Source organism: Harpegnathos saltator, unplaced genomic scaffold (assembly GCF_003227715.2).
Source record: "Harpegnathos saltator strain DR-91 unplaced genomic scaffold, Hsal_v8.6 scaffold56, whole genome shotgun sequence".
NCBI classification, from domain to species: domain Eukaryota; kingdom Metazoa; phylum Arthropoda; class Insecta; order Hymenoptera; family Formicidae; genus Harpegnathos; species Harpegnathos saltator.
The window spans coordinates 1,485,166-1,505,870 of NW_020230382.1; the positions used below are offsets into that span (position 1 = coordinate 1,485,166).

General features: G+C 41.7%; 5 protein-coding genes across 6 annotated transcripts in view; 2 read left to right on the top strand and 3 right to left on the bottom strand.

Moving 5' to 3' along the window:
* Invadolysin (leishmanolysin-like peptidase, invadolysin) overlaps window positions 1-448 on the bottom strand; it is a 308,939-nt gene extending 308,491 nt beyond the window's left edge. Inside the window, exon 1 of the mRNA XM_011145429.3 lies at window positions 331-448. The gene's annotated coding sequence lies outside the window, so the exon portion shown is untranslated. The remainder of the gene's footprint in view (window positions 1-330) is intronic.
* On the top strand, window positions 22-2,603 carry LOC105185725 (EEF1A lysine methyltransferase 2). The gene is made up of 4 exons (XM_011145428.3): window positions 22-314; window positions 401-499; window positions 1,862-2,271; window positions 2,463-2,603. The coding sequence occupies exons 1-4, from the start codon at window positions 253-255 to the stop codon at window positions 2,555-2,557; spliced, it is 666 nt and encodes a 221-aa protein (XP_011143730.1). The 5' UTR covers window positions 22-252; the 3' UTR covers window positions 2,558-2,603.
* Window positions 2,595-8,337, bottom strand: sosie (oogenesis-related protein sosie). Its single transcript, XM_011145426.3, has 4 exons — window positions 7,462-8,337; window positions 6,604-6,753; window positions 5,171-5,302; window positions 2,595-4,705 (listed from the first exon to the last, which is right to left on the bottom strand). Exons 1-4 carry the CDS (start codon window positions 7,607-7,609, stop codon window positions 4,626-4,628), a joined length of 510 nt encoding a protein of 169 aa, XP_011143728.1. The 5' UTR covers window positions 7,610-8,337; the 3' UTR covers window positions 2,595-4,625.
* Window positions 8,338-10,789: 2,452 nt separating this feature from the next.
* Window positions 10,790-13,940, bottom strand: LOC105185722 (uncharacterized). Its single transcript, XM_011145424.2, has 3 exons — window positions 13,819-13,940; window positions 11,611-13,425; window positions 10,790-11,240 (listed from the first exon to the last, which is right to left on the bottom strand). The coding sequence occupies exons 1-3, from the start codon at window positions 13,844-13,846 to the stop codon at window positions 10,999-11,001; spliced, it is 2,085 nt and encodes a 694-aa protein (XP_011143726.2). The 5' UTR covers window positions 13,847-13,940; the 3' UTR covers window positions 10,790-10,998.
* Window positions 13,941-14,840: 900 nt separating this feature from the next.
* On the top strand, window positions 14,841-19,170 carry LOC105185721 (prion-like-(Q/N-rich) domain-bearing protein 25). 2 transcript variants are annotated; one of them, XM_025303656.1, is made up of 13 exons: window positions 14,841-14,924; window positions 15,136-15,324; window positions 15,423-15,563; window positions 15,652-15,792; window positions 15,889-16,041; window positions 16,160-16,288; window positions 16,351-16,473; window positions 16,695-16,982; window positions 17,062-17,178; window positions 17,376-17,495; window positions 17,657-17,860; window positions 17,948-18,106; window positions 18,196-18,689. In XM_025303656.1, the coding sequence occupies exons 1-13, from the start codon at window positions 14,864-14,866 to the stop codon at window positions 18,267-18,269; spliced, it is 1,899 nt and encodes a 632-aa protein (XP_025159441.1). In that variant the 5' UTR covers window positions 14,841-14,863; the 3' UTR covers window positions 18,270-18,689. The 2 variants fall into 2 exon arrangements, with proteins under 2 accessions (XP_025159441.1, XP_011143725.2); XM_011145423.2 differs by lacking the exon at window positions 18,196-18,689 and adding an exon at window positions 18,707-19,170 and having other exon boundaries at window positions 14,842-14,924.
* Window positions 19,171-20,705: the final 1,535 nt, after the last annotated feature.

The window sequence follows — 20,705 nt, forward strand, 5'->3', positions numbered from 1 at the left end:
GAAGAAATATCGTATGTCGAGCCTGACTCCGGCTCGAAATTAGCAGCGGAAATCCGCTGCTTCGTTCGCAACGACACGACACGATCGATTTACGACGGAGTAATCGATCCGACTTGCGATCACGCGATCAGGGCAGTGCCTGAGCACGAAAGTTGTCGCATGTCGTGTGAAAGCCGACGAGAATTCACGTAGTCCGTCACTCAGTCAGTCAGTCAGTCAGACAGTCGAGCTAAGTGAGAGATTCACGACGGGATGATGACAGAACGAGAGGACGGGGGGGAACTGGCACCTTCGGAACTGGGCACCCTCGACTTGTGAGTAAATACGTACCGTGATCGCGCGACACCCGTGGTGCATTACTCGTCGCTTTTTTTTCACGTCCCTCACGTGCCTCTTGTAGCTGGGAGAACGCGTACGCGCAGGAGCTCGACAACTTCCGCGATCACGGCGACGTGGGCGAGATATGGTTCGGCGCGGGGAATTCGCGCAAGGTCGTACGGTAAGTGAGCAAAGGAGTTAAAAGCGCAAACACGCGAATAAACAGCACCCCCGAAAATCGATGAAGAGCTTTTACCGCGAAACGTAAACAGCACGATGCTGTCAGGTGACGCCGACTCTCCGCGAGTTAACCGTGGCGACATCTATCGAGCTGCTCACGAATGTTCCCACCGTGGTAATACCTTCGAGTTTCTACTCGAACCGTGGAAGAAGCACTAGATCGTTCATCCCGAATAAAATCGGGTGAAGCACCGATATTATCGACCACGTCCAAATACCCGATAAAAACTAAACAGTTAAGCTAATACAGACAGCCTATTTTTTCAGAGTAAGAAGTATAGAATTGATACGCAGAAAGAATCTCAGTATAATTTCTATGCTATTACTTACTAGTTTCCCGAGTTGAATCCTGACCTTCCATAACCCAACAAAAAGTCCTGCGACGATGTGCACCTCCGGGGACTGTTTAGCGATATTTCGTCGCAACAAATGCGAGACTGTCTTTCGGTCAGGGGAGGGAAATGTCCAACCCGAGATCCCGTCATGTCCGCCATATGATACACAACGAACTTCGATGTTTCCATACGATATGGGCTATTTCGCGAGACGTTCTTTCGGAGATCACTTGGCGATATTTCGGTACGGTCGACCCGCGATAACGATATTTCGGTATACTCGACCGTATATTCGGTATACTCGATTCAGTAACTGGGATACGAGAGTGAGTCGGAGAAACAGACGCTTGACAATTTGAACTTGTAACCGCCATAACGCGAGCCGTGTTAGTCGACATTCCCGACACCCCGTTTCGCCAGATATTCGCTCTCGGCTCTTCAGCGATATATATATCTTCATAACACACGCGCGATATTCACTCTTGGCGTTTTCGGGGATGAAGATTTTGGCGCGAGACTTACTTTCGGTAAGTCAAAATCGCAATTGGATACGGAGAGCAGTCCGAGTGTGAACTGCCGCGTCGCGATCCGCTGCGTACTGACGTGAATATTGCAACAATTGAGAATCTCGAAGTATCGAAACTCTCGACGCAGCGAATATGCACGCCGCGCTATGCAAACTCTCCGGTCGCGATTGTCTGTGCAACAGACAATAAAAATATAAAATAAATAGAGCGTTGTAAGCTAACGAATTTTCGTAAAACGTTGATCTTAAGGAATAACATGATACCTTAATAGCAATATGTTACATAAAAAAGGGAAGGAAAAAATTAAATTAATTTAAATGCAAGTTCAAATAATGAAACTAATTTTCTTCATTAAGAGATGAGAGAAACTGACGAGAGTATTAGAGAGTATTTTAATCACGAATTGACCGAGATTACTAAACAAAAGTTTTTCTTATACAGATGGATCGTCACGAAATTGGATCTAGATAAGGAGAACGATAAGGTAATCGACGTGGGATGTGGTAACGCGATGACTTTAGTGGAACTCGCGAACGAAGGGTTCGCAAACTTGTTGGGAGTCGATTATTCGCAGAAAGCGATCGATCTAGCCCGCATGGTGTTAAACGATAACAACTTGTCGAATGTGAAGTTAGAAGTTTGCAATATTCTCAACAATACGCTGCCGCATGACTTCAAAGTTGTTCACGATAAAGGCACTTACGATGCCATTAGTTTAAATCCGGACGATCCGACGGCGAAGCGACAGACATACATAGAAAACATACACCGCATTCTTTCGCCAGGAGGATATCTCGTTTTAACTTCTTGTAACTGGACAAAAGAAGAACTGTTAAAACACTTTACGAGTCGTTAGTACAATTTTTAGTAAAATATCAATACTTTTGTCCGAAGAACTTTCGTCCAAGAACTTAAAGAATTATGTTTCTATTGCATTCTCTCTGAAAATCTCATTAAAAATGTTTCAAAAATTCTTGTTAATTTAAGCATCACAAAAATACGATATAACATAACAATGGAATAATGCGTTTATTGTTTGCAGATTTCGAACTCGATAGTCAATTGCCTACGGATACTTTTCAGTTTGGTGGACAGACGGGAAACACGGTGACGCAATTGGTGTTTAGAAAGAAATGATTAATCTCGAAATATCTTCGCGCAGGAATAAATAAAATGTTTATAACCTGTGAAATTTATTTTGACTATTTCCTTCTACAGCATGAGAATAAATGAAGACTTCGAAAAAATTCGAAGATTTATTTGTGCACAAAATACTCAAGTACATAAAACGACATTAGAGTGAGGACAATAACTCTAAATATTCTTGACTAGTATTATATTACAAAGTTTACAAAAGATACTTATACTAAATTAAACACGCGCTGCAATAAACTTCTACAATTATTAAGTATACTACAGCAGAAAGAATCATATATTATTTGTCATGTGTGATTACATTTGTTAAGGTTAAGGCATCATTGGCAGAACTTCACAAGAAGATTTTTATAAATTGATTCGATCATTATTCCGATGCCGAGGCACGTTCGCTAATCGCTAATCGATATTGCATTAAGACGAGATTGACATAAATAGACGAAACGTTGAATTAGATTAATCGATCATTTTTGAATCTTAGAATAAAAATTTCAGAATATTTAGACAGTTTTGTTTGATTTGCGATTGGGTTATGTCGTTCTGAGATTTGTTTCTCCATCTTACAAATTTTACCAAGGAAAATACAACACCAAAATAAATCATTAAAAGTTTGTGTGTATCCAAATGTACTTGTTGCTTGGTGCAGTCAAAACGCGAAGTCTAAATATGTACACTACGGAAATCTTCTACTAAAGCGTCACTCTTTGTTATTTCAGATTTTAAAGATAGCTAAAGTATGAATCTAACGATAAGTTTTATGCGTATTATGCGTATATTATGCAAATGTTATACCGTTTTAATCTTCCGTACTCATGCTATGATCCCTGATGAAACACAACATGAAAATCAAGGATATGGTAATAGTAATCAAATGATAGATCATACGATAAGATAGAATTTGCATGGAATACATTATTGAACTGTTTTCCTCAATTGATCCTTTTCTTGTAACAATGCTGCAATGCAATTTCTCCCTTTCAACTATAGCAGTTATGTTAAAATGTTTAATGTATCGAGAATATATACGAGTACGAAAGATTAGTGCTTATATTTAATTAATTAATTAATTAATAATCGTTTTTGTATAGAGGGTGGTTCAGAATTACTGTTCGGTTTCCCGACTTGATCACGGGTATAAGCTACGTATAAATCGATAATCGGATTAAACCGGGTTGTTTTAGTAGTATAGTAAGATAAAATTAACGATGTTATTTATCTGAGTCATCGTTTATACAGATTCAAAGTTAGTGATAGATAGAAATCCCGAATTATTCGGTATTCCTCTAGCAGATATCTGAATTAGTTTGAACATTTCTCTGTGATTTGATTGCAACGCTACATATTTTAACACTGATTACAGAATCCGCTGATTGACAAATTGATGTCCAAAAGAGCAGCCGAAAGTGGAATTAGTTTTAATTTTTCATTCTAAAAACGAATCAGAGGAAAAAACACGAGATTTTCCGCGGACGCTTGCAACATAACGCGTCTTAAATAATACGTACATCGATTGTCCCAGAAACCATGCACTTTTTCTAAATTACAATCGATTGAAAGCAAACTGGAAAGGGTGGCGATTGTCTGTGTAGAAATCGATAACTTTTATGCTGCTAACAATTACGAAACTTAAGAGTCTTCACAAGCAACGTAAACGGCTTAACATTTCATGCAAATCTCCGTTAAAAGGATCATAAAAATAGCATCTATTAACCTCCTGCTAAGGAGAAACTTGTTTGTCGAAGAAATCTGCAATTGAAAAGAACTGCTCAATTACTGGAACACTCTATCTATACTTGGTTGAGATCTGATCAGAATTCGTAGCTATTTGACACATAAACGTTCGTCAACTCTCTGAACGCATACATACGTTCTGCTAAAACGCTTTCGTCAAATTAACGGAAATGTTGATACTTTTATAAAAAAGCGTATTTCTCTAGCCGTTATTTCTCCTTTGATTCGTTAATTCGAAGAATGATCTTTTTCTATCGTGTGACTTTGTACGGAGTTGTAAGAATGTTCGAGATATTGCTTTGAAAGATCGTAGAGAGATTTAGACGTAGTTAAGTCTTCCTAGCATGAGCGAAGCAGCCAGAAGAGTCATCGTATACAACGTGAAGATTGACGAGCAACCTAGGAAGTAACGTAAACGTGTCTTAAGCTGATAATTTATTTTTAATACCAACACACCGTAAACCGAACTCAGTTATCAATATACTTTAAATTTGTCGCTGGACATTTTCTTATGATTAATTTCTTATGATCGACGGTCATCGTATACGATAAGCAACACTCGACGCGTAAGTCATCATCTAAAATTCCTTTTTAATCTTTTATTCAATTAACACTAATCGAAACAACTTACCTTTTACCTTTTAAAGACAAACATATGATAAATATTTGTTTCGATTCGGAATATTGTGAGTGTTGTATAGAAAATGTTTACTACGTAAATCCACGATAAAACTACTGAAATTGTTTATTATATCTTTCTTAATTATTAAAGAAAATCTATTTTCACCAAGCGCTACGCAAGATTTACATTTATTAATTTAAGTCAGATTATCTTTTGCAGGGACAATAGGAATCGGAACTCACCGTTACAAAACAATGGGCTTTCTTCGAAGAATCCCTCTTCACAGTAACAGCGTTTTCCCAAAGTGGCGTTGCGTACAGTACATTGGGCGTCTTCTATGCACTCTGAATTGTCATTGCAGGATACATGAAGCGCTAAAAGAAGGACGTGCAATTTTTGAGGCAATCCCAAAATTTACGCAGAAAATCACTTATCGGCAAACAATAAATAAAGATACAACAATTTTTTGAGATTTATTTTTAGCGGAACTTTCTCTCTCGGCCATTTACCAAATTTATGATGTACGTGAGTGAGGTTTTTAACTTTGACAGAGTGCGATGTAAACGTTCCATTTAATTTCTCGAGCGATATGTATATGCATACATTCGCGCGAATACGCGCGAATCCCCGACACAACTCTTAAGCGGCGATCGATTCGTGACTGCGGTTAATTGTAAAGCAAAACGTTCGGGCCAATCATCGGCCGAAAATCAGAAGGGAAACATGCATAGTGATCATCTAATCAAACGAAATTGCTGAGTTTCCGGAGTCGCTTCGCGAGCCTCTAATATTACGTATCGAGCTGCAAATCGCCTGGCACACGTTATACGCTTTCCAAAGTTCGAAGATTCGGTTAACATTTCTCAACCGCATCGTGCCAGGTACGGCCACCGTTCGCTCTTGTTCTCATCGATGATTTATCGCCGTTTGATACGAAAGCCTCGGAAGCGGAATTTAACTACCCGAGCAGGTACGTCTCGCGTGCGTAATGTGCGAAACGTCGCGATAAGCGCACACGTGTTACGTGTCGAATGCGCACAATTCGCGCGAGGAACGTGTCCGGCTTTTGTCGTCACCGTTCTACTTTCTTGATTTTTCCTGCCGTGCAGCGGAGAGCACTGCAGAAAAACGGGCCGTGGAAGGTACAGTGGAAGGTCGGTCGGAGCGATACTCCTTACCTATTTCAATTTGCATAGATAATGCCATGAACTGCCTACGAACACCGTCATATGTTCACGTATTGCAATACAACACGTAAGTATATGCAAATCTCGGTGCCGACTCCGAGTTCAAGTCATCCCATTGGAAGCTCGAGTAACCCGGCGGATTAAAGCGATAGTGTAACGGATAAATGTGCGCCCAAAGTTTATCTGGAGTGGTTTATTGCGGCCGAATAAGTGCCGCGAGAAATTACATAAAAGACACGTAACACATATACAGGGTACTATCGGAAACTACTTCAGGAATCCATCCGGATTTCCGGACGCGATTAATTTCTCGTTTCTTCGTATTCGTCGCTAATTACCTCGCTAAGCGAAGTTTTCGATTATTCTCGGGCGTTGTAAGCGCGCATAACAAATCCGATCTCGCCGAATCGCGACTGCAACGAGCGGCTGAGACAGTCGGTCGGGAAAGTAACAACAAAGCAACAAAGATTGCAAAAAGATCGCGCTACCTTTGTATTTATTAGCGCAGAGACCATTAAGTGGTGCCGAATAATCGCCACAAAGACATCGTCTTCTTCCATCCTGGTGATCCGATATACACGAGGTGTTTTGAATTCCAATACAGTCGCTATGTACCTTGCACTCGCGAGCTTTTCCAACTGCAATTGTAAATATCGTTCTGTATGAGACGCCGCCGTTTTGTTCTATTCTCGGCTCGTTTTCGCTCCGCGAAAAATCCACGTAACATCGTCTTACGGTATACCATTACAACTTAGACTTGCAAATTGATAGCAAAATTGGCAAAGACTGAGCTCCATTGCGATCTCTCTGTTTTGAGACATATGAAGCGTTTCTTTGTCTTTCGCAAAGTGAAGCTTACAAAGCAAAACTGAGCCGTGCGAGAAAACGCGAGAAACAGCTTCGAATGATAGCAATCGTCAAAAAGTCATGCGAACTAGAACTCTGACATTCAACAGAACATTAGTATTCATCTGCATTTCAGTTTAACCTTGAAGACACCCCGACGTGAGATTTTTATTTCGAGTTCATAGTTTTGAATAGGAACACCCCGACACGGTGATACTTTAACGCTGATTTGCATATTTCTATTGATGAGCCGAGATGACATTTCGTAGCGTACAACGTTACGTCTCGTTGTGCGCGAAATAGCTATTGACAAAAAAAACGCGACATTGGTGGATACAACTACACCTAATGTGTAATGTCCTGAAATAGAGAGAGGGAAGTCATTCTGACGAGGGAGAGAGAAATAACAAACGATTCTCGGAGAAACGGAGAGCGCATTTTTCCCTAGAATACAGCGTTATAATTAACGTCAAACTTTCGTTACCAGTTCGTCCACATACCTGGTGTCGGAGGCGGTGGCGGGTTTTGGTTCTGATTTTGCGGGTTGGTCTTGCCGAAAGTCACGAGAGCCCCGGACATCGGCGGCGAGAATATCGACACGGCCAGTAAAACGGACAAGATTATGCGGGCACCTATTTCGCCTCTCATGGTCTCGCGATTGGTCGCGATGCGAATAATATTTTAATCGATTACCACTTGTACGATCACACAAATCACACAAATCCGGTCCTTAAGGTGAAGAGGTGAGAAGAGGGGGGGGGGAGGGATGGAGGGGGAGGGAAGAAAAGGAGGAAGGATTTGTTTACGCAAAGAAAGAGAGTCGTCTCTTCTCCGCGCGGATCTTTATTTCTGCTCTTCGTCTCCACGAATTTTCCTCCCGAAGACGAATCTTCTCTCTACAACGGGGATTTATCTCCCCGACGAGTGAATCTCGGCTTACTACACACTGGTCGACAAGGGCACCGCGGTGACAGTTTAATGAACAGGCAACGATGGTACACCGTCCACTCAGGCTCGGAGTCGAAGAGAGTATCCCTCGCACTTTCTTCCGTTTCACTTACACGGAATACTGAGTATGTTTGATTTCAAGACTGCGTGTTACAAGGACGTCGGAAGGCCTTTTAAGCCTTCCAAGCATCCCCACTACGTAACTCCCCTACGTGCTGCCACCACTAAAGCAGAAAATGCTCTACCGTAAGGTGGTTACCTTACCGCTTTCCTTGAGAATCTGAGCAGAGTTGGCTGGCTGGCTGGCTGGCTGGTCGAGCTGAACTTCGATCGCCGCGAAAAACGCCGCGGTTAGACGCTGCTACGTTCTACTTAACTACCCCCGGCCGTGTCGCCGCGCGAACATTGCCGGCCAGATTTATTAACCCGGCGCGCACATAGCTTGATTCTCTCTCCGGGCCAGCAGCCGGAAACGAACCTTCGAAGCGTTCTATTTTGCATCGTTATCGCACGCGCGGCATCTGTTCCCGTTATAGACAATCGTATATCAGCGATCGGGCTTTAAGCAATTCCCGCTGGATTACTGGCGAAATCGGTCAAATAGGAAAATTCGAGCGTAACGACGGCGCTCACGTCGCTTCGGGAGAACATAGGGGCAAGCTGTTTGAAAATACCCTTATCGAGCGCACATCTCGCGATCGCAAATCGTTATCCAGATGAAAGTTTCATTCCTCACGCTGACGCTCGATATAAATTGCACGAGAACACTGCAATTATTTTAATCGACTTACATGCGCCTAATCGAATACCGGCTTATTCTGTTTCACCCCAGGCAAGAGAAATAAATTCTTTTTTCGTACAAATCTGCACTTTTTCGCGAACACGAGCACGCAAAGCTTCGAATAAATCACGGACTTCCCGGTTACGGTATTTGTCGTTTTCTTCCACAGGCACATTGATTTTCCTAAGATCGATTTTTTTTTTTATAATTCGCTCGTATCGCACTTTCTTCCTCTTACGACAGATACTTGGCGAATGTCGGAGGAGAATTGTCGTCGTAATAAAATGTTCTTCATGCGTTTCCTTTTATTTTTTAATTTTTTATGAACTCGATCAGCAAGCTACCGTGCGCTGTAATAAAAATTTCAGCGCGAGAATCTACGACCTGTGACTCGAAAGGCAAGAATCATAATCGCATCACGTCCTTTTGATATTTTCCCTAAATGTTCACTATTTACAATTAATCGTTTCATCTCAATCGCTTCAAGAAAATTGAATTATACATACTAACTGGCCAAAATGCGAGACGTGAGTTAGCATTCGTTCTCAATTATATATTTTCCCTCGGCGATACTTAGGTATGAATAATGCAGAACGCGGAATAAAGAAATGAGCGCCATTCCCCCCGCGGAATGAGACTCATCCCTCGAGGTATCCTCGCGTGTTACTTGCGAGAGAAGTTATCTCGGTCTCTAGCATAGACCCAACGTTATCTTTTCAGGCGCACTCGGCATCGCGCGACGTTATGTCGGTCTCTTCGTCGGCGAATACCGTCGAGCTCGAAATGTTAACTTTGCTGGTTACAAAGGAGACTCATCCGGCCGCGCGTGCACGAAAGCCACCGAAAATTTATCGTCGTGTTGCCAGTATTTTATGGGCAGACAGTCGTAGAAACGTGTCCGCCCGCACGCCAAGTGCATCGTGCTCACCTTGCAGCGTTGCTGTTTACAACGACAGGAAGGAGCGTGTCGGATTGTCGTGTCGATTTCACGACGATCACGTCGCCTTTTGTTTCGTCGGCGAAATGTTCTCATCGATCGTCGATCACGAAGGCTCGCGTGTGATTCATAAATTTAGCAGGACGCGTGCAGGACGTGCCGTGATTTACAAAGCAATTTGCCGCGGAATGCTCGTCCGGTGATCGAAACACTGATCGAACTGTCGTGGTAATCTTGCGTGTTTCACGAGACGAGGTAAGGTGTAAGGTCAGAGCGCGATTAAGCCAACTTGATTGACCGGAGAGAGAGGTTAGCGTTAATAAAGAAGCGAAGTGCTATATCATATCGAGAACCTGACACCTGACCTGTGGTTCGTATTTTATATTGAATGTTCCATTTCCGAAACTTTGTACGAAGTCATGGGGCTGTCGTTGTAGTTTCTGGACTGGAATTCCGACTGAATCTTCTTGCAATTATCATTGGAATCGAGTTGAGTTTATCACCGCGTCATTCCTGCAAAATTATCATTCTTCTTCGCAAAAATGAATTATTCCGTTCATTTTTAGCGCGCTTGACATCATATGCTGCAGCCGACGATGATAGTGACATAAAGTATAGAAATTAAGCGCATTATTTAACGTATCGGCATACGAACGGAACTAAAGTGGCGGAACTAAGGATAATAATGGGCAGTAATCTCACTGGGCAGTTGTCAAAGAGACGAGAGGAAGGACTGATAATGGTAAGATAAAGTATCAGTCCGATAATTGCATCCGATATTTGAGTCATACGCTAATGGCGATGGTAAATTACGAGGACCTCAACGCGACGCCGCACAAAAATTATTTCCAAGATATACGAACTCGACCTACTTCGCTCGTTCCATAAACGCCGAACGGCCAATTGTAATCGCCATTCGACTAACGCATGAAAACAGTTATCGGATTAACGCAACGCCACGTATAAGTCGTAACAAATTAGCATGAATAAGTTCAAGGTCTATGCGCAGGCACGTCTATGAGTGCATAACGCACCAATTATGCCGTAGCATGCCTCTGTCGAATGCCCGCGGGTTTTACGAACAAATTTCGCGAGCATGTCACATACCGAGTGGCAATAAACGAAACTACAGGTCAAAAAAATACTAGCGTGTTTTACATGCAGTTGTTATTGTAGTGTTCTTTATTGGTTCGAATTATTTTTATATTCCTATAAATGGGTTTATTAACAGTACACCCGACTACGTTGTGTATCTGTGCACGTTCTTATGGTAAATATTTGTTTATTTTCCTCCATTATTGTTTAACGTGTATATATATATACGTTATTATATCTTTATTAACATATAGCATCATATACTACTGCTTTTTCTCAATCCTTCTTTTTTATCATGTCTTTGTACTTGTCAATTATGCACTTTTTGATATGCGTTATAATATTGCTCGGACTGTCTTCGAAAGACGATTTCATGAAGAGGATTCTATCTTCTCTGACAAGGCAATCCGTTAACACTTTCTTTCCAAATAGTAACGCACTACGATAGTCAGGAATATATACTTTGGTGATTGATTCGTTCCCCTCTATGTATAATAATAATGGTTCTTCAATTGATTCTGAAAATAAATATTTCGTACATATTCAAATAAAGAAATATAAGTAAATATGTTGAGTTGTTAATTAATTAATATTGATTAACAGAGTTATCAAGTGAATCAGACGAGCAAGGTACACGCTTGTACACGCGTCGACAAACAAAATGCATGCATTTATATCATTTATCTCTTTTAACGAAACTGTTTTAACGAACTGTTTAATTTAATTCAACTTAAAATCCACTTAATTTATATTAGAAAAAAGAGAAAAAGTGTCAAAGCAAAGTTTCTATTAGTAATATAATGTATTATGTGTTTCTATTAGTAATAGTAATATAATTCTATTAGTAATATAATGATTAACGCTTTTAATGTAGAAATTAGCACGTACCTTTCTCCCATGTCAAGTAAGCCTCCCACTTTAGCTTTGAATTCAAGTTGCATATAATATTAAACCATAGATAAAGCATATATTCTGTGCTGCAAAACATATGATGGTTGAAAGCCGTACCAGGACCGTTAATATTATGAATGTTACCGTGGTAATGGTCGTAGTAATACGAGTCATCCTCGGAAGTGGAAGAGGAAGTGGAAGATGCCTCGATTGTTTGTATCTCATGCTGCTTGTAAATTACATCTTCTTGTTTTTCTTCCGAGCTAACAAACAAGTCTTTATCTGATTCCCTGTTGTCATTTTCATAGTCGTGTGGAACTTTGTCATGCTCTTTCGAGTGGAAATCATCGTAGTAACTATCTTCCTTGTTCCTTGTTAATTTATTCATTGTATCTCTTTCGTTAGAGGTGAGTTCCTCTTCTTTAGAGCAATGGAGATAATAGTTGCATTTTTGTGTTTGTCCATTACAGAAAAATTTTTTATTTTCTGAAGTTTTGATAGACCACCAATCTCCGAACTGATTTGAGTTTTTAAGTAACGCCTGTATGTCATGTACTCCGAAATATATGGAAAAATCATTGCTAATTTTAGAAAACACGTACGACGATAGCCGAGTCTTCGGTATCAATAATGTTATTGTTTCATATGATTTACAGTTCCCAATACACATTTCTTTAATCTCTCCGCCTGATTCACATTTGTCAGACATTTCCTCTAACGAATACTTATTTTCTTCACTTTTTATCCCAGTAAGCATAGGGTCATGGAATGAAATATGCTGATTGTCGATGTTACTTATATTGTCGTATTCTGCATTATCTTTGTCGCTTGAAATGTCGTCTTCTTTGTGTTCTGTCGTTTGAGAAACTAAAGAATCTTTACTCGCATGTTCTGATGATATTTCAGCAGACTTGCCTAGCATTGCAATTGTGCGCCACCACTGAGATTTTGCTTTTTCTCGTTTGTCACTCTCCTCGCTAAAGATTTTGTCATCGTAAAAGGATTTATCCATGAATAAATTATCACCTTTTTGTGTTTCATTTTCGAAAGGATCAGATGAAACATCTTCTGATTTTTGAGAATTACTCTTTGGATTTACGTCTCTTTTGTAACCTACGTAATCTTTCAGACTCGGAGGTCTTGCAGTAAGAGAGTAATCCGATATTCTTTTCGATAGACTGTCTAATCTTTGTTGATTATCTAATAGCGTACGTTCATGACTTATACTTTTAGTACCGTCTAATGTATGTAGATTATCTGTCAGTGGCTTACGTTCATAAACTTGAGCTAAATTCTCTTGTCCTAACTTGGGAAAATTCGGGGGAATATCAAAGTTCCTATGCTTTTGGAAACTATTTTGTGGTCGTGAACTTGCCTCAGTTTGTTTGTTATTCTCATTACTGGAGAATTTGTCATTATAAAGTTTATCCATGAACAAGCGCGAATGATCATTCTCTTGTTTTACATCTTTGATAGTATCAAATGAAATTTCGTCTGTTTTTTGGGAACTATTTATTGAATTTATATCTTCTTTATGATTCACGGAATCTTTTTTATCCGGAATGTAAAGATCAACGAGTGCCGCAGTTCCTTCAGTTATTGCAATTAATTCGAATGTTGGTACTTCGACGATGTTCGTACTCTTTCTCTCTCTTATATTTTTTGTAGAAAATATATGTCTCAAGCAAACGAACAATATAAGAGAAAACAAAAGTGCTGTGAGAACCGTCAAGAGATAGGATGTCCGCTTATATCTTAGTAATTCCACATTTTTCTTTAACATTTCTTTTGTGCTTAGAAGTGTATCTCTATCTGTAGAATTATATAAAGAAAATGTCCGTAATTATTATAATAATAGAGACAAATATTAAAATACATGTAGTTGATAATACGAAATAAACATTAGCCGAAACAAAAGAAAGAGAAAAAGTACATCTTGTTATGTAAATTAGAATCAACAGAAAAATTGAAAGAGGAAACTTTATAAAAAAATAAGTTAAAAAAGAAAGAAGAAGAAACGAAAACACACAACAATTCTGTCACGAGGAACATACATTTATCTTCCGAAAATATTACATGGATGTAGTAAAATATTTTCTCATTACGTCGATCAATGTTTCGAGGATTTTTTGTGTAACCAAATCGTATGCAATTGTCATTTTTTTATACGCGAAAATATAAAAATGCGTATAATGCAATACTCACCCTCTACATTTTCCATTTTGTTCTTCATGTTTCACGATTGAAGAACGTCCAGCTACGATATCTCGGAACGTTCTGCACGACAGTAAGCACTAGACTCGACTGTCAGGGAAGTTAACAGGAAGAACAAAGTTATACACATTTTTCCTAATGCGTCTCTTGATAGGATAAAGACGCTACTCCAATCGTTGTGTATGATGAGTCAATGGTGATTATTGCCTTGGAGTCAACCAAATATCAAGTTGAACATCATATCAACTTTTAACGTTGTTCAACGTTATGTTAAGTTATGTTAAGTTCTTTAGAGAACTTAATCACCGATAGATTAGATCAATTTTTTTCCTACCTTGTTGCATTCGTGGAGTTAAGATAAGAGAAAATATGCTAGAATAAATTTTTAATATGTGAATGTGATAGAATAAATTTTTCTCCCATTTTTCCCTTTATGCGTGAATATTTGATTCCTTGTCGTTAATTCTCCATTTTATAAGATGCCTAAGATTAATACGATAACGATAACTTTGAAATACCTATATCACTCCCGAAGATTATCCTTATGTGATAACAACGCAGTTCGTTCAAATCTGTCCGATATCATACGGCAGTATCGGTCGTGTAATTCGAAGAACCAAGTACTAAATTGAGTATATATAACAGAAAAACGCGATGGTCTTTGTTGAGGTAATTTTAATGCATTTCTTCTTTTATGAAGTAATAAGTAAATCTTACTGAAACGTATCGTATGATAAAATATTATGTACAAACGGAGGAAAGCACCTTTCGCACAATGATATTGAGAATATTTTCAGGAGTAAAATTCACAAGAACGCCTGAACAGAACATAGGAAACAAGAGAGAAGCAATTTTTCAAAAGTAATATCCGAGGAACACGGTACAGGTGCAGTTCTTCTTGACGATATGACGAATTTTTGCACGCTTGCAATCGCGCCTCTTATATCCCGTCTAGAGTCGGCACTGCTTTAGATTTGATAAAAGAAAGTTGAGCAACATTGTCAAAGACAATCAGTAATACTCGTAAGTCACGAAGATGCGGCAAACTCGTCAAGTAGTGTACGTTCTACTCTACCTGCAATTCTTTATTCGCGACGGTAGGAATATAGTTTACAAATAATAAGTTAATTTCATACAGACGCTTATGGAAACTTCTTAAAGCGTTATTATTATTATTTTCATTAGTACACGTCGTATTAAGAGCATATCATAATATATATCATATTTAAAACGAATTAATACAAATCACCATCTAATGTGAAAAATAAAAGATTCATGTTGCGACGAATAATCAAATCTTCATTTCAGTCTTCACACTGGACGTTGACGTTCTCTCGAAAGAATACGGAAGCGTTATAGATGACATCGCACAAATCAGCAAATGGGAATGCGAGTCCGATAATGAGTGTACAGCGACCGGTAGTACGTGCAACAATCGCGAGTGTCAGTGCGCACTTGGAAACATCTATAATTCCAACATGACAGCCTGCGTCAAAGGTAGCGTTTCTCTCGAGCTTGTAACTTCGTCACATCGCGCGCTTGGTAATCTTCTAATCATGATTCGAGCAAAGAGACTTCTATTCTGTACTTGACAGTTGCCACCAGACTGCACGATCAGTGCGAGGACACGGTGCAGTGCTCGGCTTATCTCCTCGGTGGCGCTGAATGCGTTGACAATATTTGCGTATGCGGACCCGGTTACTATTATCTGCACGGCAGATGCAACCGATACGTAGGTGCGTGATATTCTCCGCGTTTTACATCTGAATTCTCTCACATCGCTAACAACAACAGAAATTTGACTTTACGTGCGATGACGCGCAGGCCTGTCGGAGAGATGCGAGCGAAGCGTCGACTGCTACGTGAATGCCGATTTCGAGGCGAGCACTTGCAACGAGAACACTTGCGAGTGTAGCCCAGGCTTCTATCGGCGTGAATACCGCACTTGTCGACGCGCAGGAAAAGGTGACGTGAATGTCAGCACAGTGTATCGATGTGCGTCGATTGAAAATTTCAACTGTCACGTCGAATATTAACGCTTTCCCGATGATTACGTAATAGCTGTCGGTGACGAATGCACGATAGACATCGATTGCACCTTCGAGAATGCGGCCTGTAAGGACTTTGTTTGCGTCAAAAAATTCGAATCTAAGGAAGCCATTGGACCTTCGGCCGACGTCGTATCGACAACCACTGCCGCCGACAAATCCACGGGTGAGAGCGTCAGTGTAAGAATTATACGTAAATCATGAGCGCGTAACGTGCTCGTAACTTTCGTCGTTAGACGAGACACGCCTGTGCACGTGTGTGTGTATATGTGTGATCCTATTAGAAATTAGGTTGGGCAGCAACTGTACGGGCGACGAGGACTGCAGCGGGCTGGGGAACGCCATGTGCGATGATACCGGGAAATGTCGTTGTGACCGTGCGCATTTCGCACCTCACGAGCAGTGCATACCAGGTAGAATTAACGACACAAACGTGACCACGGGCGACGACGTGCAACTGTATTTATGTTGACAGAGCTGGGAGAATCCTGTCGCAGCGACGACGCAGCCGTCATAGAGAGGTCCGCCTGCCGAGCGGGTGTATGGAGTTGCGCGAATGGCACAGTCGCGTCTGAGGACAATCGCGAGTGTCGCAAGGGTGAGTGTGTGCGTGTTTCTAGCGGAGGCGGAAATCCGCGTGCGATTTTAACACGAGTTCGCTCCTCAATGATGTATAATTGATATTATAGGTAGGTAAAACATATCGAAACACGGAGGACTTGTCCTCGAGTGAACGCGCGGCATCGATTCGAGCTGCGACGTTGCGGTACGATTTGTACCGCTTCTCCCTTTTTTAACGAGTCTACGTATTTCGTTCAGCGACCACGGAATACGGCGGAGAGTGTTCCCGGAAGGAAGACTGTTACATCCTCGGCCCGGACGCCGAGTGCGCGGACGAGAAGTGCGTATGCAACGCGGCTTCCCATTATGTGAGGAGCGAGCTGTTTTGCTGGGGAAACAAAGGGATCGGCGAGGCTTGTGTGCAGAAACGCGACTGCTACGTCGACGGTTTCAAGAACAGGCTGGTGTGCAAGGACGGCTCATGCGGCTGTCCCGATAACACGCACTTGAACAAGGACAAGACAGCCTGCGTAGGCAGAGCGGCAGGTTAACTAACGATTGTCTCTCACGTTCTCGTGGCTCGACGGGAATCTCTCAAACGAGATCTGCTGCGTTAAATTTCCAGGAGTCGGAGAGATTTGCGAGGTGAACGAGGACTGTGCGGCGAAAAACGCGATTTGCAATGAGGAGCTGTGCGAATGCAGGGAAAATTATTACCTGTCGAAGGACCGATGTCTGGCAGGTGATGTCTCGTTAATTATCGTACATACATAGTCGACACGCATAGTTTTTAAGTACCTAAAGTGTGGATCGCATGGAACACGCGAGAGACGACACGCAAGGAATACGTGCGTGAATACGTTGAAATTGGACGATTACGAATAAAATGAATGTAATATAATGAATAATTCGGCTGATACGACCGTTGACTTTTTTCAGGTCTCAATGCTACTTGCAGGGTGGACAAGCAGTGCGCACTGGCAAACTCCGCGTGCATTTCAGAAGTATGTTCGTGCAAATCGGACTACGTGCCTGTAGCTACCAACTCGTGTCTGCCAGGTAAGATTTAGTGTCTCTTCGTGTCACCGGAATGCAGTATCGCGAGAATTTCACTTGCCGTTTCACCGTTGCTTCCTAAATGTCATTTTAAAGGTGGATGTTGAAAATGTATTTGTACAGAGAGTTTCTTCTTTAACATATATATACCAATTTCTCCCCAGTATCGTCGTACGGCGAGTCTTGTTCGGAAGACATTCAATGTTCTGCCAAAGTGCCGGGTGCGACTTGTGCGACCATCAATCAAGGCAAAGAGAAGCGTATCGCGGACTTAACGGATACGTCAGATGAAGAAGAGGCTGGAAATAAGGTTTGCGCCTGTGACAAGGAAGATCACCACAGATACGGGAGATGTTTCAAGAAGAAGCGTAAGATACGATGATTTGTCGTTGAGTCGATAATCTTCGCACAGATAATCCATCCGTCGGAAATGTGTATTCGTATTCTTATTACAGTTCTCAGCGAAAGCTGCACGAATATCGGCGAATGTTACGTAAGCTTCAACCAGCAGACGGTGATGTGCATGAACGGGGAGTGCACGTGCAATTGGGGTTACGTGAAAATGAACAGTAGCGTCTGCTTGAAGGATACGCGACGCGCGAACTTTCTCAACGGTAAGCCAGCCTTGACTCTCGTGTCAGTCGATCGACAAATTTTACCGCATTTTACTTCCGCCTGCATAACAGCAAGGACATTATTACAGCTGGCTGTACTTTTGTCTCGAGTGCACGGGTGCGCGCGCGCGCGCGCATAAAATCTTTTTATGCGGTGGAATAATGTGCTCGCAATTACGAGTCGTGAACTCGCATGCCTGTTCGAGAACTGTGTCGCAAATTTTGCGATTACAAGCGCCGATAAGCGCGTAGCTTGCAACAACGCGAGCCATCTGGAACAAGACCTCTCGCATATTTTCATGGAAAGCAGCACCTTGCCGAATACTACCTATATAACACTTGTCGAACATACAATCTCGACACGGAAGAAAGCCGCTACCGTGAATTCTGGTAGTGGTTTTCCGTGTACAGACCAACAAAGATAGAGAATATTCCGACTCGTCAATTATCGTCTGACCCGCGAACAAATACCGTACCTTTATCGACGCAAACAATAGTGCGCTCTTCCATAAATATCGAAGTACATTTGATGTGGCGCTGAAGATAAAATGCGTGATCGTCGGAATAAGAAATGCTAAGATGCGACATTTTCTTTTCCAGGTGGTATTATCAACGTGATGTCCACAGGATTATTCTCGCTCGTGCTGCTCCTTGCTTCTTGTGATATTTTTTAAATTGAAGTAAATTTGCCCAGGACGAAAGATATTTTGTAATAAGACAAAGTATGCCCATAATTCTCTATAATGTCGAGCGTAATGTGATCGTTTTCGTCATTGAAGATTGTTTAAAAATTATTAAGTAAAATGATATATAACTTCTCTATAATATAGTACTCGTACATACATTTCAATAAGTTGATCGTAACCAACAAGTTCGTCAGAGAAACCGATATCGTATGGACTAATGTAGAGAAAAAGGTAAAATTAAAACCGAAGGTGGTCGCAGGAGAAATTAACCCTTTGGGTACATTTGACGGCTGATACTCGTCATTCGCATGTTTTGGCGTAGTAACAATTGACGACAATCCGACTCTTCTTCTTTTATTTATTATTATTGTTTTGTAATTCTTATATACTAACTTGCATCTTGTTTAAACTATGTATATAACTGAAATAAATAAATCTTTTCGTAAAATGTATTACATTTACATACGAGTCCATACAGCAACAAATTAAATACGTTTCGTACGTAAAGAAATCGTTAAATAAATCGGTACCCAAAGGGTTAAAGAAGCGCGAAGAACGCGCGAGGCGAGGAATATCCTTCTCGCACGATATCGGATCGACCGGAGCGCTTCGACCGTATTTTCTAGTTCATTAATCGGGGTCGCGGTAATTCGTGGCCAGGTCCATTACCGATTCGCGGTTGCGTTCTAGCATGCCTCAGCGCACTCACGCGCTTGCGATTACGGGCAGACGAAAAATGAGGCTATGTGCGGCCGGCGTGTGATTTGAATGCCGCCATTTCCGACCGTAGAGATTGATTAAGGGAAAAGTGCGTACTTAGGGTGTGATAAGGGGACCGAATAGTCGACACGCGAGCCGCTCGCCCGCCGTGCTCATTACGAGGGTTTTTACTCTGAGCGAGCAACGCTCTTAGGGCGAGCTTTTGATGACGTCGCCGTAGGATCCGTAGGATCCAAGTCACGATGACGTCATGTAACAAAGAGGGAGAGAGGTCAAGGCGTGCTACTTATACCGCCAGGTATATATCCTTCGCACGATCGACCAGGCGAACGTTGGGTTCTTATCTCGGACTACCCTAGACATCGCACCATAAAGGGAAATAAACAGTTTATTGTCGGAGTATCGCGAGCGGGACGATTCGCGATATTTCACTGACTTCCTCTGCTGGTGGATTTAATGGGACTCAACGTAGGCCCGGCTGAGAGTACTCGACGGCGGCGGCGCGAAGATTAAGGTGGAAGCACCGCGAGAACTTCAGGAGGACTTTCAACTTGAATTTATCATGTCTCGGAATTAGGCTTTCACCTTTGCTCTCGAGATAAGGTGTGATTTATCTAGTAAAAAGAGCCCTTTCTTCCCTCAAAATCTGATACGTTCCACGCTCATGTGTGCTGCTCATGGCTGTTGTTTCCTCCCATCGCTGCATACGAGCTCGCCTGCTCGGCCGAGTGCTCGAAATTGGATATTGGACTCGACGATCTAATCGTCTCGCGTTTTCAGCTCCGATACGCGTTCGTCAAGAACGTAGGCCGCCATGCCGAGCACGTTCCATGTGTAATTTGTCCAATCTGAGCGTCAATCTCAATTCACAGTCCCATCATCGAGCGGCCACAGGGTGGCCGTGCTTGCCCCGGAGTCGTTTTCGAGTCGTGCAGCTTAGGCTAATTTCTGCGGCCTATTCGACGTCGTCGCGCATATAGTTACACCGGAACATTACATTACGCCGATCTCGGCCGGCGGGCAGATACGGGCTACTCATTATATTGACGTTATTAGGAATTAACGTCCTCTTATCAACGATCTCCAGGTCGGCGATTACCAGCGAAGGTGAAGTTCTCGCGCCACTCGGCTGACTAACTCGCGGGCTTTGCTGCTCGTCCGATGGAAATCAACTGGATGGAAGTTGACACCTA

Coding starts and splice junctions, on each gene's coding strand:
- LOC105185725 (XM_011145428.3), top strand. CDS start 253: ATGATGACAGAACGAGAGGACGGGGGGGAACTGGCACCTTCGGAACTG. Junction 500..1,861: donor AATTCGCGCAAGGTCGTACG/GTAAGTGAGCAA, acceptor TTTCTTATACAG/ATGGATCGTCACGAAATTGG. Junction 2,272..2,462: donor GTTAAAACACTTTACGAGTC/GTTAGTACAATT, acceptor TATTGTTTGCAG/ATTTCGAACTCGATAGTCAA.
- sosie (XM_011145426.3), bottom strand. CDS start 7,609: ATGAGAGGCGAAATAGGTGCCCGCATAATCTTGTCCGTTTTACTGGCC. Junction 6,754..7,461: donor GCCACCGCCTCCGACACCAG/GTATGTGGACGA, acceptor TTACAATTGCAG/TTGGAAAAGCTCGCGAGTGC. Junction 4,706..5,170: donor AAGCCCATTGTTTTGTAACG/GTGAGTTCCGAT, acceptor GTTACTTCCTAG/GTTGCTCGTCAATCTTCACG.
- LOC105185722 (XM_011145424.2), bottom strand. CDS start 13,846: ATGAAGAACAAAATGGAAAATGTAGAGG. Junction 13,426..13,818: donor CAAAATGGAAAATGTAGAGG/GTGAGTATTGCA, acceptor ATAATTCTACAG/ATAGAGATACACTTCTAAGC. Junction 11,241..11,610: donor TTACTTGACATGGGAGAAAG/GTACGTGCTAAT, acceptor ATTTATTTTCAG/AATCAATTGAAGAACCATTA.
- LOC105185721 (XM_025303656.1), top strand. CDS start 14,864: ATGCGGCAAACTCGTCAAGTAGTGTACGTTCTACTCTACCTGCAATTC. Junction 14,925..15,135: donor GCAATTCTTTATTCGCGACG/GTAGGAATATAG, acceptor TCTTCATTTCAG/TCTTCACACTGGACGTTGAC. Junction 17,496..17,656: donor TACCAACTCGTGTCTGCCAG/GTAAGATTTAGT, acceptor ATTTCTCCCCAG/TATCGTCGTACGGCGAGTCT.